The sequence below is a fragment of the Salvelinus sp. IW2-2015 genome, linkage group LG23, assembly GCF_002910315.2.
Source record: "Salvelinus sp. IW2-2015 linkage group LG23, ASM291031v2, whole genome shotgun sequence".
Classification (NCBI taxonomy): domain Eukaryota; kingdom Metazoa; phylum Chordata; class Actinopteri; order Salmoniformes; family Salmonidae; genus Salvelinus; species Salvelinus sp. IW2-2015.
Window position 1 is genome coordinate 44,441,810 of NC_036863.1, and position 18,571 is coordinate 44,460,380.

The window sequence follows — 18,571 nt, forward strand, 5'->3', positions numbered from 1 at the left end:
GTGCCGTTAGGGGGCCTCGGGKGTTCTGTGTGAGCAATATTGTGCACTTGTTCTGTAATAATTTTGTCAAGATTCGCTTAAGCAGCTGCATGATCTATTTCAGGGAAGCAAAGTCTTCAAAGTGGTTCCATTGGCACTGGCATACCTGACAGATCTTATCTGTTACAGCCTGATAAATTGCCAGTAAAGTTGAGGATTTTGTATGCATTTGGCATATTCATATCAGGTCGAGGAAATAATGAAAAAGGTTCTCCTTTTGAAGATTATTTCCTAACAAATTTGGAGCACTATCCTTTTCCAACCATTATGAACTCAGCAAAAAAAGAAACGTCCTCTCACTGTCAACTGCATTTATTTTCAGCAAACTTAACGTGTAAATATTTGTATGAACATAACAAGATTCTACAACTGAGACATAAACTGAACAAGTTCCACAGACATGTGACTAACATAAATTGAATAATGTGTCCCTGAACAAAGGGGGTTCAAAATCAGAAGTAACAGTCAGTATCTGGTGTGGCCACCAGCTGCATTAAGTACTGCAGTGCATCTCCTCCTCATGGACTGCACCAGATTTGCCAGTTCTTGCTGTAAGATGTTACCCCACTCTTCCACCAASGCACCTGCAAGTTCCCGGACATTTCGGGGGGGAATGGCCATAAACCTCACTCTCCGATCCAACAGCTCCCAGACATGCTCATTGGGATTGCGATCAGGGCTCTTCGCTGGCCATGGCACAACACTGACATTCCTGTCTTACAGGAAATCACGCACAGAACGAGCATTGTCATGCTGGAAGGTCATGTCAGGATGAGCCTGCAGGAAGGGTACCACATGAGAGAGGAGGATGTCTTCCCTGTAATGCACAGTGTTCAGATTGCCTCCAATGACAACAAGCTCAGTCCGATGATGCTGTGACACACCGCCCCAGATCATGACGGACCCTCCACCACCAAATCGATCCCGCTCCAGAGTACAGGCCTCGGTGTAACGCTCATTCCTTCGACTATAAACGCGAATCCGACCATCACCCCTGTTGAGACAAAAACCACGACTCGTCAGTGAAGAGCACTTGTCTGGTCCAGCCAGTCCTGTCTGGGCAGTCCTGTCTGGGTTTGCCAGTCCTGTCTGGGCAGTCCTGTCTGGTCCAGCCAGTCCTGTCTGGGTTTGCCAGTCCTGTCTGGGCAGTCCTGTCTGGTCCAACCAGTCCTGTCTGGGTTTGTGCCCATAGGCGACATTATTGCCAGTGATGTCTGGTGAGGACCTGCCTTACAACAGTCCAGCCTCTCTCAGCCTATGGTGGACAGTCTGAGCACTGATGGAGGGATTGTGCGTTCCTGGTGTAACTCGGGCAGTTGTTGTTGCCATCCTCTACCTGTCCCGCAGGTGTGATGTTCGGATGTAGCGATCCTGTGCAGGTGTTGTTACACGTGGTCTGCCACTGCGAGGACAATCAGTTGTCCGTCCTGTCTCCCTGTAGCGCTGTCTTAGGCGTCTCACAGTACGGACATTGCAATTCATTGCCCTGGCCACGTCTGCATTCCTAAGGCATGTTCACGCAGATGAGCAGGGACCCTGGGCATCTTTCTTTTGGTGTTTTTCAGAGTCAGTAGAAAGGCCTCTGTAGTGTCCTAGGTTTTCATAACTGTGACCTTAATTGCCTACCGTCTGTAAGCTGTTAGTGTCTTAACGACAGTTCCACAGGTGCGTGTTCATTAATTGTTTATGGTTCATTGAACAAGCATGGGAAACAGTGTTTAAACCCTTTACAATTAATTTCTGTGAAGTTATTTGCATTTTTACGAATTATCTTTGAAAGACAGGGCCCTGAAAAAGAGACGTTTCTGTTTTTGCCGAGTTTAGAATCCATTTTGCTTTTGATGTTCAGCTAAACTATTTTTCCCCCGACAGAATTGTGGGGGTTGTGTTTTCCTTCCCTACTTTCCAAGCCCTTGGCCCAACCTCATTCCATGTCTCCCCATGGTCTCTTCTAGAGTGAAAGGAAGGTCGTGGGAAACACTATAATACACTCGTTGCTGCAGGCAATGCCAATAGACAATGACAATTGACCTTTTAATTAGTATTTTAGAAAGTCTTCAAAGATGAAGTCTTCAAAAATGAATCAGACAACGATAGATTGGTTGTGGGAAATGTACTTTTGCAGCGATGTAGCAAAGCTGAAATGTGTCAGACACTGAGGATGGAAAAGTCTTACCATAATCACAGTAAGTTAGCCCAACTATTATAATCCTTATCCCTCTAGCTAATTTCCTCATTGTTCTCCCCCACATGCTCTCAAAGGCATATCCTTGGTTTGTTATTATCGTTCACATTGCTGAGCTTAATGCAAACACTGTATCATTCCCTTATCTTTGAGAGGGCTAAAGAAAAATGTAGAAAGTTGAGTCAGAGTTCATGCTGGATTAAAATATTATCTTGTTAAATGGTGGAAAAGTTAGCTTGTGTCAAGTTATGAATAGTTCAAGTTGTACAGTGTATAGCTGTACAACGTTTGAGTAAAAAATAATGATCTTTCCCMACTCTGCATTTCTCACTGCATACCATGCATACAATTAGTCTTGTGAGTGGAGTAGGCCTGTTTGGGTGAGTTTTATGAGAGGAGGGCGGTGTGAAATACGCTTCTACATCTGCTTCTACATGTGAGCAAGACAAATGAGCTGATTGTGGACTATAGGAAAAGGAGGGCCAAACAGGCCCCCATTAACATTGACGGGCGTGTTTGCCCCCAGACCATGACCCGTGGAGCGGGGTCAAGAGTTTCAAGTTCCTTATCCATATCACCAACAAACTATCATGGTCCAAACACACCAAGACAGTTGTGAAGAGGGCACGACAACACCTTTTCTCCCTCAGGAGACCGGAAAGATTTGGTATGGATCCACAGATCCTCAAAAAGTTCTACAGCTGCACCATCGAGAGCATCCTGACAGGTTGCATTACCGCCTGGTATGGCAACTGCTCGGCATCTGACCATAAGGCGCTACAGAGGGTAGTGCGTACGGCCCAGTACATCACTGGGGCCAAGCTTCCTGACATCCAGGACCTATATACTAGGCGGTGTCAGAGGAAGGCCCAAACAATTGTCAGACTCCAGTCACCCAAGTCATAGACTGTTCTCTCTGCTACCGCATGGCAAGCGGTACTGCAACGCCAAGTCTAGGACCAAAAGGCTCCTTAACAGCTTCTACCCCCAAGCCATGAGACTGCTGAACAACTAAACKAATAAAATGGCCACCCGGACKATTTACATTGACACCCTCMCCCCACTCGCTGTTTATTATCTATGCATAGTCACTTTACAAATTACCTCGATTAACCTGTACCCCCGCACATTGACTCAGTACCGTAACCCGTTTTTGTGTTACTTTTTGACTTTAGTTTATTTAGTAAATATTTAATTAAATCTATGTCTTGAACTGCATTGTTGGTTAAGGGCTTGTCAGTAAACATTTCACGGTAAGGTCTAACTACACCTGTTGTATTCGGCGCATGTGACACAACATTTGATTTGATTTTACGTGTACTTGCTGTCTGGGGTTTTAGGCTGACTTTCTGTATAGCACTTTGTGACATATTCTAACGTAAAAAGGGCTTTATAAATAAATGTGACAGATTTGATTGAAAGTACATAGTTCTAGCATTCACACCGAAATGGCCAGCATGGTTTCTTTAAAGTATTGAGAGACGGGATACTCTAGTGATGACCTGAAGGTCTTGTGCTGAATACTCTGCAAGTATCAGGTGGAGTTGGTGGTCTACGGTAGTGTTTTAAACGGCACRCCGTTGTCATTCCAGCTGTCTCTGTGTTGTTTGGGGCTCTTGTGTTGAGTGAGCAGTTTTAAGGTCCTGTCAAGCTAGTCTTCGACAGCAGAGCCTCCTGACGGTGCGGTGCACCACCTGTTTCTGTCGAGACGTCAAGTTCAGTGAACAGTTTTAAGGTTTGGTTGTGCTGTCGAGCGACTCCGACAGAGGGCTGCCGACAGCATGCCACCTGTTCTGTGGTGAGATCAGAGAGCTGTCGGTAGGAACTCTCTCTGGGACACAACAACGGCTCGACGTTTGAATACACTCACTGCAGAGAGGGCAGCTGTTCTAGTGGGTCATCAGGCAGTTCTCCTTCCAAGACTAATACATTTATTTATTTGACCTTTATTCAACTAGGCAAGTCAGTTAACTAGGCAAGACTATTCTAAGGGGTGCACAGATAATGACTCAACTAAAAGGAATGAACTTGCCGGTCGTGAAAACTGTGAGGATTGGAAGGAAAATCTGTGGTGAAAATCTGGTCAACGTTTCTTCTAAGAGCTAACATAGACATCTTGGAAATCTTATAGAAGTCTGAGAGACAAAATGTTGAAGTGTGTGTGTGTGTGCGTGCGTGCTCTCCTAAAGAGTGGTAGAGCTCAGGACTCTGGCTGGAGTTCTTTACTGTAGTATGCATTTCACCATCCTGATTAGTAGGGCGCTGTAGATAAATGTTTACCAAATCACTCAAAAGTCAGTATAATGTTAATTAGGCGTGACTCAATTTTCCCTAAACCTTCACACTATGCAGAAACCATTTAAAGGGACACCACCACTTTTTAATTTCCTATCATCTCAAGCACCATACCAGTGTCTACATAAGTAAAAACTTACGTTTTCTATGTTTTGTAGTCCAAAAGATAAGAAAAGGTCCTAAGAAAATGATTGATTAATTTAAATAGTGAAGTGTCCCTTTTTAATATTCTGTGATTGTTATCTGTTCTATTTTGTTCTATTTTTTGCCCTCTTTGTTTTTCCCACTTTGGTTTTGTTATCTGTATTATCTGATGACGTTCACAGATGGACCCTACCTCTCTATTTTATCACCTTGTTCCTTTATGTAATCCCTCAGGGCAYAATGACCTATAGGTCATGTTCAGGGTGTGGTTTATTCCCAGACAGGCATTTCTCTCCTACTACTCTCTCCTGCTCTCATATACTGCAGTCAGTAGTCTGTGGACATTTCACAAAGCCTTTTAACCCAGATGAAAATGCCTTGAATGATTTGGGATTCGATTAAAGAGTAAAGGATTTTCTGGGGTTGTATTCATAAGAAATGGAGGGAGACACTTAGGCATGTGTGGAATGTCTATAGAAAGGATTTGATGCATACAGACAAAAGGGGCTTAGAGAAAGACACRATGATATAGTGGGCCTGGGCTGGCAGCAAAGTAAGAGGATGATTTGAATACAAGACATTGCAATGTATCTATCTATGCATGTGAGTGGTTTCTACTTGTGTCAGCTGGCTGAGTTATATTTGAAAAGTTCTTCAGAGGATTCTTAAATAAAAGACCTCTCCCTAAGCTCCCAATGAATTTGCTTTTCAATAAGAGTAAAACAGAAATTCTTCCTCTTTTCAGGTCAGGGTTTCAGAATATTCCGAATAGAAGCCATTCCCATAACGATATTCTTAGTTAGATATAGCCCACTGCTGGTGGCACTGCAGTCATGCTTTCATCTGTAACTTCTTACAACCTCCCGAAAGTAACAGACAGACAGTCAAAGACAAACAGCATACCACCATGCAGACTATCTGTGGTGTTTCTGTATTTGACTCCAGGTTATAAACCCAGACCGCAGTGTCTGAGTGCATCCCAAATGGCAATACTTCTAAACCAGAGTACTATGGGCCCTGATCAAAAGTGGTGCACTATATAAGGAATAGGGTGCTATTTGGGACACAGCCCCAAGTCCTCCTGCCACATGCTCCAGTTGCTTGGACCTCCACTATCATCTCACCCACATCCTCACAACATCACACCTCCAAATCAACACTTTCAGTCTGGTTTAGCTACTACCATCACCGTTAAAAACATACAGTCAGTTAGAGGGATGTTTACTGCACATAAAGTGAGATACAAGTGGTGTCCAACTTTTCACACAGTTTGAAAAGGAAGTAGCTATAGCATTTCACAAAAACAATCCTGACACCTTTCATGTGGTAAAGCAATAAGCTACAGCTGGCAGGATCATGCGCAGTGCCTTCAGTTCAGTGCCTTCAGTTCAGTGCCTTCACTTCAGAAAGTATCCACATCCCTTGACTTATTTCCACATTTTGTTGTGTTACAGCCTGAATTTAAAATGGATTCAATTGAGATTTCTTTGTCACTCGCCTACACACACCATAGTGGAATAATGTTTTAGGATTTTTTTTAAACAAAGTATTTAAAAATGAAAAGCTGAAATGTCTTGAGTCTATTAGTATTCAACCCCTTTGTTATGGCAAGCCTAAATACGTTCAGGAGTAACAATTTGCGTAACAAGTCACATAATAAGGTGCATGGACTCACTCTGTGTGCAATAATAGTGCTTAACATAATTTTCGAATAACTACCTCATCTCTGTACCTCACACATAGAATTATATGTAAAGTCGAGCAGTGAATTTCAAACATAGATTCAACCACAAAGACCAGGGACGTTTTCCGATGTCTCGCAAAGAAGGGCACCTATTGGTAGATTTTTTTTTTTTTAAATAAAAAAACAGACATTGAATATCCCTTTGAGCATGGTTGTCACGCCCTGACCTTAGTTTTCTATGTTTTATGTATTATTTTGGTTAGGTCAGGGTGTGACGAGGGTGGGTATGCTTGTATGTCCTGTCTAGGGTTTTTTGTATACCATGGGGTGTTTGTTAGTCTAGGTTTATTATAGGTCTATGGTGGCCTGAATTGGTTCCCAATCAGAGACAGCTGTTTATCATTGTCTCTGATTGGGGATCCTATTTAGGTTGCCATTTTCCATTTTGGTTTTGTGTGTTATTGTCTATGTGTAGTTGCATGTCAGCACTCGTTATATTAGCTTCACGTTTGTTTTGTATAGTTTGTTCAGTATTCTTCGTTAAATAAAGAAGAATGTATTCAAATCACGCTGCGCCTTGGTCTCCTCACTACGACGAACGTGACAGAATAACCCACCAAACCAGGACCAAGCAGCGTGAAAAGGAGGAACAGCGCTTAATGGGGAAATGGACCTGGGAGGAGATATTAGATGGTGCAGGACCCTGGACGCAGCCGGGGGAGTAATAAAAAAAATAGAAAACGCATGTTTATTTCTTTGTATTATCTTTTACCAGATCTAATGTGTTATATTCTCCTACATTAATTTYACATTTCCACAAACGTCAAAGTGTTTCCTTTAAAATGGTATCAATAATATGCATATCCTTGCTTCAGGTCCTGAGCTACAGGCAGTTAGATTTGGGTGTCATTTTAGGCGAAAATGGGRRAAAAAGGGTCCGGTCCCATTGGTTGTAACTGTCAATTGGGTAATTGCATGGTCTTCGTAGGGGCCAAGAACTTAAATGTACCTGTTTGAGGTCCTGTTAGACAGATTCAACTTGGTTTCTCAAGGGGAGGGTGTGCGGTCTTGCCCTCTACCTGTGTCCATTCAGATAGCCTCTTTATCAGGCTAAACCTGTCCTATTTCTTTTAGGCCATTGGCCGTCTACTTGTATATTTTGTATGATATACACACGGGAAACTGTTAAGCGTGAAAAACCCAGCAGTGTTGCAGTTCTTGACATAAACAGGTGCGACTGGCACCTACTACAATACCCCATTAAATATCTTGTCTTACCCATTCACCCTGAATGACACAATCCATGGCTCAAGGATTAAAAATCATTCTTTAACATGTCTCCTCTCATTCATCTCCACTGATTTGAAGTGGATTTAACAAGTGACAATAAGGGATCATAGCTTTCACCTGATCAGTCTGTCATGGAAAAAGCAGGTGTTCTTAATATTTTGTACGCTCAGTGTAAATCTACACCGAGCATGTCAACATGCCTTGCCTTCTGCTGACAATTACGTAATCAAAATGTGTTGTAGCCAAAATAATGTAAAGGGCTGTCTGGTAGCCTCAATAAATAGACAAAGATTTGTAGTCGAAGAAGTCATTGCACTACTATATGTACATATGTACCTCAATTTCCTTGTACCCCTGCACATTGACTTGATACTGGTACCCCGTGTATATAGTCAAGCTGTCATTGCTCATTGTGTATTTATTCCTCGTGTTACATTTTTTTCCATTATATATATTTTTTGACTTGACTTGACTTGAAAAACTTGTCTTGACTTGACTTGCTCTTAGAATGCATGACTTGGACTTGACTCGAGCCATTCTACTTGGGACTCAACTTGAGACTCGGAGCTTGTGACTTGAATAATAGTGAACTGGTCCCACAGACCATCAGTAACATTTCTACCTTCTTAACCCTAGCTGTAACCGTAAACCTTATCCTAACCCTAAACTTAACCCTAGCCCTAACCTTAACCCTTACCATAACCCTTATTTTAAACATAACCCTGATCTTACATATTGTGTCAATGTATTGATTTCCCAGTCACAGAGATGTGGATGTAGGAGAKAATTGATTTTTAGAGACCAATGGTACCTGGTAAAACTTATTACTACCTGACTTTTCTCTGTCTGTATTTTCTTCCCTGCAGGTACCACCAGTCTTCTCAGTAGGGTTAGGGCTACCCTGCCCTCCATGAATAGTAACTACCTGAGGTTCACAAGTTCACAGCACAAGTCTATAGTTGGAGACAACTGTGTATCTGAATAAAGCATGCATTTTACTTCTGTGGCCTGATTAATTTACCCTCCTCTAAACCTGTTCCACTGTAGCAAACCCCTCACCAAAGTTATAAATCGAATAAGGACGTGCAGTAGACCTGTTTTTATACTTTTGTTTAATTAAACATTTAATATATTATATATCTTGCGACTCCTCAACCTCCAGGAACCCCACGTAGTGCCCATCAGGAGAGGGGAAGTTGCTCCTGATGGAGCTGACAAAACAGCACCACTTGGTTGTCTGGCCCCAGCCTCTATCCTCGCATGACCCACTCCAGGCACCAGTAGRCAGGCAGAATTGCCTACAAAGAACTAAACAAATATCTGTCAGGCACAATAGATAGCAAGACATTCATGTTACTCACCTGGTAACAGGTACTGTCTCTCCCGATACCATCATTGTCATTGATAATTGTAATATGTGGGGMTGGGGGATTTTCTAAAATGAATGGGTAGGTTTGAATGGGTGAAAATAAAAAGTGACAGTCCTTCCAGTTATGCTACATCCTCCACACAAAATGAATCAACATGTCTTTATACAAAGCCATGGGCTTTTCAGAAAGGTATGAGTACATCAGTATGGGAAAGTTTGTTTGGTAGCTAGCTAAATTGTTTCATTACTTTTTCACAATGTAGCTAGCTATTCGTATGGAAATGAATTAATGTAACGTTAACGTGATCTGGTGACGCAAGTCAGCTAGCTAGGTAGAACCAGTCTAGCTAGCTACYGTGGCTAGGTAGCTGGCTACTGCCAGCTAGTTACTGTCACGTTTRAAGGTAAGACCCAGGTGCAGAAAAGGTCAAAGTAGCAAAAGTTTATTATTTCGAACACAGGCAGGCAAAGGTACAGGATGTCAGGCAGGCTCAGGGTCAGGTCAGGCAGAGGTTGGTAATCCAGAGTAGTGGTTGCAAAGGTACCAGATGGCAGGCAGGGTCAAGGCAGGCAGAGGTCGGTAATCCAGAGTAGAGGGCAAAGGTACAGGACAGCAAAATATATTTAGCGTCAATGATGTCAGAATATAACGTTATGTAGTTAGCTAGTTAGCTAATAACTTGTGCCGCTAGCTACTGGTTGCTAACGGTGCCAATTAGTCTAGACAAGAGAATGACGTCACATTCCTCAACATATACTAAATAGATTTCCAATCACGACATTCTACATTCTCACGTTAACTGAGACTGTATGATCCATAAACCTAATTGTGTCTATATTTTCTGTTTCTCCTCCAACAAAATATAATTATTAGCTGTTAGCATTTGCCTTTCCCCATGTAATTAAGCTTTTTTTTATTTTTATGGAAAAGACAGCAGAGAAAAGATTTGTTTTAATTACATCAAAAACAACTTTCTCGGATATTCAAACGGAAGGCCCTTCTGATATTTGATCCTTTCCTGTGATTCGAGTGTCATTTCTTAAATGTCTCCTGAGGTCTCGCTTATGGCATAATGCTAATATTTCGCCCCCCCCCCCCTTTTTGAAAGAAAACTCGCAAACGGACGTGGCGCCATCGGTTGACCATTTAGGGAATGGAGTTCTCAGCTGAGGTGTCAAATTTTGTTCAATAATATGGGTATTGACAGAAAAAGAGGAAGGGGAAAAACTCACTTTAGTTAAGATGCATTGGCCAATCAAAACATATCGTTGTGTCTTTAGTAAATTCCAAAATGACACTACATAATTTTTTTACRCCCTTTTTCTCCCCAATWTTGTAATATCCAATTACGATGTCTCATCGCTGCAACTCCCMAATCAAGCTCGAGTGAGGCGAAAGTTGAGTCATGCGTCCTCTGAAATATGACCTGCCAAGCCGCACTGCTTCTTAACACCAGCTCGCTTAACCCCGGAAGCCAGCTGCACCAATATATCAGAGGAAACACCATTCAACTGACAACCGAAGTCAGCTCACAGGCCTACCACAAGGAGTCTCTAGAGCGYGATGAGCCAAGCAAAGCCCCCTCGAGTCGCTAGAGCGCGATGATCCAAGCAAAGCTCCCCCTATCAAACCCTCCCCAAACTCGGACGCTGGCCCAATTGTGCGCCGTCCTATGGTACTCGCAGTCACGTCCGGTTGTGACACCTGGATCGAACCCCAGGCTGTAGTGACGCCGTAACACTGCGATGCAGTGCCTTAGACACTACATTATTTACCATTCATTGCTGTTGGGCAAAACATAATCTGAAACACAACCAAAATAAACTGCAAATGCTTGATGTAGTCATTGCGTGCTTAGAATATGGGACCAAATGCTAAATTTAATACTATAAGTGAATTAGTCCAAATCCTTATGACACCTTCAAATGAGGGGACTAGATAAATAAAATGCATTAATTTGTAAATGGTAAAACAGATATGTATGAAAATACCCTCGAATAAAAGGTGACATTCTGTACTGGTTCCTCATATAACACATTTGATCTCAAATCTAAAATGCTGGAGAAAAAGTTTTGCCTTCACTGCCCACATAAATATGTTGGGAAGTGTTCGTAGGCTCTTGATGAAAGTACCATCTCAGGAAATCATGTGACATAGTGGAAAGTGTTATCTTTTTAACTTAAGTGGTTTTGAATAATGCAAGCTGCACTATTCACTGTATGATGGGTTTGTTATGACATAGCTTAGCACACGCTCTCTCTCTCTCTCTGTACAGCGTTGCTGATTGGGTCGGGGTGTGCACTCTACCCTCTAGGTTGGGACAGTGAGGAAGTCCGACAGACATGCAGCAACAGATCCAACCAGTTTGAGCTTGGTACGGGTCAAACATCTACACACAGTCACATCCACACAACATCATCATATTCAAGTCACACGTTGATAATCAACAAGTCATTCAATTTGGTCACAGCTCATATTATGCTATGTTAGCTCTGATTTTAATTCACTGTTTGTGTCGTCTGTCTGTCCTGTCTGTGTGTATCCAGGTTCTTGTGAGATTGGCTGGGCGTTCTACTGCACAGGAGCAGGGGCAGCAGCAGCCATGATGTTATGTACCTGGATGGCCTGCTTCGCTGGGAAGAGAAAGAAGCAGTACCCGTACTGATGGCATCAAGGCAGGGCGGCCATGATGACAACTTGAAACAACACTTGAGACTCAGAGCAAGGGAGAATATCAGGGGGACAGAGTCTGTAGGCTAGCTATGCACTCTGTCATAAGTGAAAAGTAAAAGAGCGGACCACCTTGTGCTGTATTTGATGCTGCAGTAGAAAGCAATACACAACACACGTAATGAGACACTCCATCGTTCTGCAGAGCACTTCAAAGAGTGGAGTCCACATACTTGGTTGTCATTGACAGCAAGAGCAACAACATGTGTTTCCATCTCTCTTTTCTTTTTTCCATGTTTTGTTTGGTTGCTCCTCTATCCCCCCTCCAGTCTGTCGTGTTCCAGTCCCTGTACTACAACTCTTCATCGTAACTGAAGTAATGGCACAACCTGTGGTAAAGAGAAATTACTCTACTTTTGATGTTACTTTGTTATTGTGAGTATTTTATATCCTGTATTTAATTAATATGTTTTGTGCCCCCACGTTGGCTTAGTGTTGCCTTAAATATATAAACCTTTACTGGTAACTTGCAATAATTTTGAACTGTTATCATGTCTATTTACAGTATATCTATAAACAGGGACTATTGAAGTCCCTCACCATGTGCATCTGTCAAATATGAATGATGTATGTTTTTGTGTATTATGTTTATTGTATTACGACAACATATTCGCACCTTTTGTACGAAACACTATGTCTAATTTGACTTGGTTTTGTAAATACGTTGTATATAGATATTGTTACTTTGAAGTCTTAATTAACAAATAAAACGTTCAGCAGTGGAGAAGTTGTAGTTACACTGTAGCGCCGCTTTATCTGAACTGAATCACTTGGCATTAGCCAAGTGGTTATGGTGATTCATATGCTTGGTTAATCCTGGTTAAAATGATCTGTCATGTTTATCTTTATTGATGATGGTCTAGCTCTAACAACATTCAGTGGCTGTTATGAGCTYCGTTGGAGGTTAGGCTTTACTGCGAACAGCGGGAAAAGAGGGGAATGAACCATTCAACAGATGCTGCTGGAGGTAAATCATGAGTAAGGGTTATCGCACACCTCTTCACTAGTCCCACAAACCACTGCTCATGCTCTTTGCAAAACGCCTGGCTATTTAGTGAAAAGTCAATAATAAATTGAGGGTTAAGTGATTTTTCGCAGATGGTTTTAAAAGTGTTCTATATCACCAAACGGTTGTCTAGAGAGTGTGATGTCATTGGTCCACTGCCAGACCTTTAGTAAACACACCACTTCATTGAAGGACACAGCCTGCAGCTAAAGGCAATAGAAAATCAATATAACACACGGTCAGTTCAATAAGTCTCTCAATGTCTTATTTTTCACTTCAAATGGTAATTTGGTTAATTGATCATGTGTTATGTGACTCTCCCTCAGCCTTTTGATGGACAGTGATTACTTTCAAAGCTCACTTTCAGAAAGAGAGAGTAGAGGTTGAGAAAGAGGGAGGGCACATGTGCTCTCGACGAGGGTGGMTGTGTAGTTGAGGACCTCCGGGGAACTCGTCACTAAATTGATTTTGACAATGATATTTCGCAATTTTGGCGCATAATTATTCTCATGCAAGTGAGAGGCAGCTTTGTTACAACAAAAAATAAATGTATCCGGGATAGCCGTAAATCAAAGTGCGCAAAGGATTCACTGCTGACACAACCACCCAAGTTTAGCAAGAAAATGAACGCTTCTCACAGGCCAGATAGGCCAGCCATGCCAGATACTGCCACTTGCGAGCCCACACTGAGCATTCTTGCCTCAGAAATCTGAGCAATTTGTGTGTCCCTGCAAAATAAGAATCATCAGAAATTAAGACCACGATGGAAAAAATGAGSGGGAAATGTATACGCTGAGCAACCGTGTTGGCGAAGCAAAGGACCGTATAGCAACATTGGAAAATGCTGCCATCACAGTGAAAGACCAGATAGAAGAAATCCAGAAAGAAATGCAAAAATGTATCATTTGGATAACAGAGATAATATTAAAATCTTGGGCGGTGCTGAGATGGCAGAAAACAAGGACATGATACCCCAACCTACAGGAGATTCTGACCATGCTGGAACAACATGGTCAACATGCTGCGTTAGGGGAAGGAGGATATTTTCCAGGCAGTGAGAGGAAGAGAAAGAAGACATGGCAGCCCAGCTAGCACATTTGGCTCCTTGGAAGTTGTGGGAACATACGTTTTCGGTTTCCCATTGGTTCTGGGAACAAAGCCATGAGTTACCTGATGGGTAAAACGTTCTGAAAACGGAGGTCAAAATTCTGCCTGTTCTGGGAACGTTCATTTATTTGTAGGCTGCAGGGAGGTTCTGAGAACATTTTACTATGGTTCCCTGAAAGTTTTCCTGGAAGATTTTATTAACATTCTCAGAACGGAAATTATAGAATATATGAAGGTAGATAAATAACGTTTTGAGAACATGTTTCAACAACATTGCTAGCTTAGTTGAACTGTTTTGAACACCAAGCAGAAATAGGACACATGGAAACTAATTTCCTTAGGCATTAATCATGCAAAAATATATTTATATATTGTGGCACAGCATCAGTGAGATTTAAAACAATGAGTAAGATTTGAACCCAAGGTCTTCGGTTCTCTATCCATGGGAATTTGTCCACTGCGCCATCAGTATAGAGCTAACATGCCTTGTTTTTTAACCTTTCTAGCGCAGGCGTTCCGCTTGCGACCCACCTCGACAACATCCGGTGAAATTGCAGAGCGCGAAATTGAAATGACAGAAATATAAATATTTAACATTCATGAAAATACAAGTGCTATACATCAAAATAAAGTTTAACTTCTTGTTAATCCAGCCGCTGTGTCAGATTTTAAAAAGGCTTTACGGCGAAAGCACACCATGCGATTATCTGAGGACAGCGCCCCGCATMCAAAAGCATGAAAAACATATTTCAACCAGGCAGGTGCGCCACGAAAGTCAGAAATAGCGMTATAATAAATGCCTTACCTTTGAAGGTCCCAGTTACATCACAAATGGTCCTTTTGTTCGATAAAGTTCTTCTTTATATCCATAAAAACTCTGTTTAGCTGGCGCGCTTCAGTCAATAATCCACCGGTTTCCCTCCTTCAAAATGCATACAAAATGAATCCCAAACGTTACCAATAAACTTATCCAAACAAGTCAAACAACTTTTATAATCAAACCTTAGGTACCCTAATACGTAAATAAACGATGAAATTTAAGACGGAGAATAGTATGTTCATTACCGGAGATAAATAACAAAGAACGTGTTTCATCCACGCGCATGGAAACACTAGAGCCAAAATGGGAGCCACTTAGAAAAACTACAACTTCTAGCAAATTTTTCCAAAACCCAGCCTGAAACTCTTTCTAAAGACTGTTGACATCTAGTGGAAGCCCTAGGAACTGCAATCTGGGAGGACTTCGCCTCATAACAAACATGAAAGCCATTGGAAACAGTGGTAGGCTGAAATTGTATTTTTGGGGGATGGTTTGTCCTCAGGGTTTCGCCTGCCATATCAGTTCTGTTAAACTCACAGACATTATCTTAAATGTCCTGAGAACATGATTTTAAATACACTACCGGTCAAAAGTTTTAGAACATCTACTCATTCAAGGGTTGTTCTTTGTTTTTTGTTTTTTAAATTTTCTACATTGTAGAATAATAGTGAAGACATCAAAACTATGAAATAACACATATGGAATCATGTAGTAACCACAAAAGTGTTAAACAACTCAAAGTATATTTTAGATTCTTCAAATAGCCACCCTTTTCCTTGATGACAGCTTTGCACACTCAGCTTTGCACACTCAGCTTTGCAGACCAGAGGATGGCCTTTAAACAGGTGAAAACAGATCTGAAATGGTGGGGGATTGAGTTAGTTCTGCATTTCCCTGCTATACTGGAGATCAAGCACAAGTTTGACTCACCAGATGAAGCATCAGCCTTCATCCAGAGATGCACCACCAGGGAGGACTGTTGAATCCAGAATTCTGTTGGAATCAGGACCATCAAGGACTGTCAAATAAAGTTATTTATTTTAGCCATTGCTATGATTATTTCTTACCATKTTGGTTTAGAATATAGGTAGAGTTATTGGCCTACTGGAATGAGTCATCTTTATCTTTTTTCTTTTATAGCCTCTCTCCTAATTTAAGTTACTGGAGTTGGATTTGTGGGGGGGTCTAATTTTCAGAAATGACCAAAAAGTAAAGCAGTTGTCTGAGAATGGTGCTGGGCCATCTGTCTTATAAAGAAAAGTTGATGAAGAGGCTTTAAATAAAGTTTAAAATCCAGGTCATGTGACATGATCATCCAAAATACAGGGCTCTACTTATGTGACAGAAAGCCTTCAAAAAAGCCTACTATAACTGATATGGGTATTGCAGATGCATAGAGTGTCAGGTTGTCGGAGAGTCAAATTAGGGTGACTCTCTTAAATTTATAAATTCCATTTACAGTGCATTCGGAAAGTATTCAGACCCCTTGACTTTTTCCACATTTTGTTACCTTACAGCCTTATTCTAAAATGGATTATATTGTTTTTTCCCCTCAYCAATCTTCAAACAATACCCCATAATGACAAAGCAAAAACAGGTTTCTAGCATTTTTTACAAATGTAAAAAAAAAAAATAACTGAAATATCACATTTACATAAGTATTCAGACACTTTACTCAGTACTTTTTTGAAGCACTTTTGGCAGCGATTACAGCCTTGAGTCTTCTTGGGTATGGCTCTACAAGCCTGTCACACCTGTATTTGGGGAGTTTCTCCCATTCTCCTCTGAAGATCCTCTCAAGCTCTGTCAGGTTGGATGGGGAGCATCGCTGCACAGCTATTTTCAGGTCTCTCCAGACATATTAGATCGGGTTCAAGTCCGGCCTCTGGCTGGGCCACTCAAGGACATTCAGAGACTTGTCCTGAAGCCACTCCTGCGTTGTCTTGGCTGTGTGCTTAGGGTTGTTGTCCTGTTGGAAGATAAACCTTCACACCAGTCTGAGGTCTGGAGCAGGTTTTCATCAAGGATCTCTCTGTACTTTGCGGCGTTCCTGACTAGTCTCCTAGTACCTGCCGCTGAAAAACGGCCACACAGCATGATGCTGACACCACCATGCTTCACCATAGGGATGGTGCCAGGTTTCCTCCAGACGTGACGCTTGGCATTCAGGCCACAGAGTTCAATCTTCAATGGTTTCCGTCTGGCCACTCTACCATAAAGGCCTGATTGGTGGAGTGCTGCAGAGATGGTTGTCCTTCTGGAAGGTTCTCCCATCTCCACAGAAGAACTCTGGAGCTCTGTCAGTGACCATCGGGTTCTTGGTCACCTCCCTGACCAAGATCCTTCTCCCCCGATTGCACAGTTTGGCTYGGGCGGGCAGAATTAGGAAGTGTCTTGGTGGTTCCCAACTTCTTCCATTTAAGAATGATAGAGRCGACTGTTATCCTCGAGGACCTTCAATGTTGCAGACATTTTTTGGTACCCTTCCCCAGATCTGTTCGTCGACACAATCCTGTCTCGGCGCTCTACGGACAATTCCTTTAACCTCTTGGCTTGGTKTTTGCTCTGACATACACTGTCAACTGTGGGAACTTATATAGACAGGTGTGTAGTTGCAGAAACATCTCAAGGATGATCAATAGAAACAGGTCAATTTGGAGTCTCATAGAAAAGTGTCTGAATATTTATGTAGATAAGGTATTCTGTTTTTAATACATTAGCAAAAAATTCTAAAAAGCTGTTTTCACTTTGTCATKATGGGGTATTATGTATAGATTGACGAGGGAAACAATTTATTTAATCGATTTTAGAATAAGGCTGTAACTTAACAAAATGTGGAAAAAGTCAAGGGGTCTGAATACTTTCCGAATGCACTGTAGGTCTTGGTTTGGTTTCTCCCCAGCTCCTTAGGTTTGGCTGGTACTTTACTTAGTTTTACTGTTGGATATGTGTACCGTTTTTATATGTATTTTCTTATATTTTCTGATGTACTCATATACTGTACGATAACATATGATTAATATGACCTCTTTATATCTCAATAATCAGGTTTCCATCCAACCTTGTTATGCGAGTAAAGGGCATGTYGGGTAAAAAATGTCATGACAGGGTTGATGGAAACAGAACATTTTTAGGTCMATTTTCCATAATGTCGACAGAATACATTACTCTAGACAAGGTGGGATATTTTGTGTCGGTAAAATGAATTGCGAAATGTCGGTGGAAATCCTTTTATGCGCAGGTATTGATATAATAACCATAATATCGAAGTAAACTTGGAGTCACGCGATGACATGTCGTGTGGTCCTCCCACTACGAATCATCTGGAAAGCATGCAGTTTATTAGGCTACAGATTAAATCAATTATGATGAACTTCACATGGTGGTGAAACTGCATGGTGATGAGCTTGATGCTCCTTTCCAGTTATTATCGAGATTCTTATTCTGGTGACACATTCCAAATAAAAATGATTTTGCTCTTTTGTCCGTAATAATCTCATCATGTAGGCTAGACGTGCGCTATATAACGCAACAGTTTTAGTGAGAAAACCATCAGTAGAGTTGAAAATACGATGGAAATCCATTTAACTAGTATTTTTTATTTGGTAAATGGGAATTTAACCGCAAAATGTATTTTTATGTGCAATACGTCATCACGCATAGCTTCTTATCTGGTGGGAAAATGTGCACATAGTTTTTATGACGATTTWGAAATATTTGCATGAAAATCTGTTGCCAATTGGATAGAAACCTAGCTATTGACAGAGCTGAATGAAAAGTAACCAGCTGGAATTTTCGAAGAGGATAATCATATAATCAATAAATAGAAAACGTTAGCATATCTCAATGAATCAAAAGCTGATATAGCTTTTGTCCAGGAGACACATTTGAATAAAAGGTT

At 41.5% G+C, this 18,571-nt stretch overlaps 1 protein-coding gene across 3 annotated transcripts in view; it reads left to right on the forward strand.

Moving 5' to 3' along the window:
• The window catches only part of LOC111950840 (LHFPL tetraspan subfamily member 6 protein), a 49,339-nt gene extending 36,875 nt beyond the window's left edge, over positions 1–12,464 (forward strand). For 2 of the 3 annotated variants that reach the window (XM_023968743.1, XM_023968744.1), the window contains exons 3-4: positions 11,283–11,381; positions 11,554–12,464. In XM_023968743.1, coding sequence (XP_023824511.1) covers positions 11,283–11,381; positions 11,554–11,672 — 218 coding nt within the window. In that variant the 3' untranslated portion in view covers positions 11,673–12,464. The remainder of the gene's footprint in view (positions 1–11,282; positions 11,382–11,553) is intronic. The other variant, XM_070434659.1, reaches the window with a different exon arrangement.
• Positions 12,465–18,571: the final 6,107 nt, after the last annotated feature.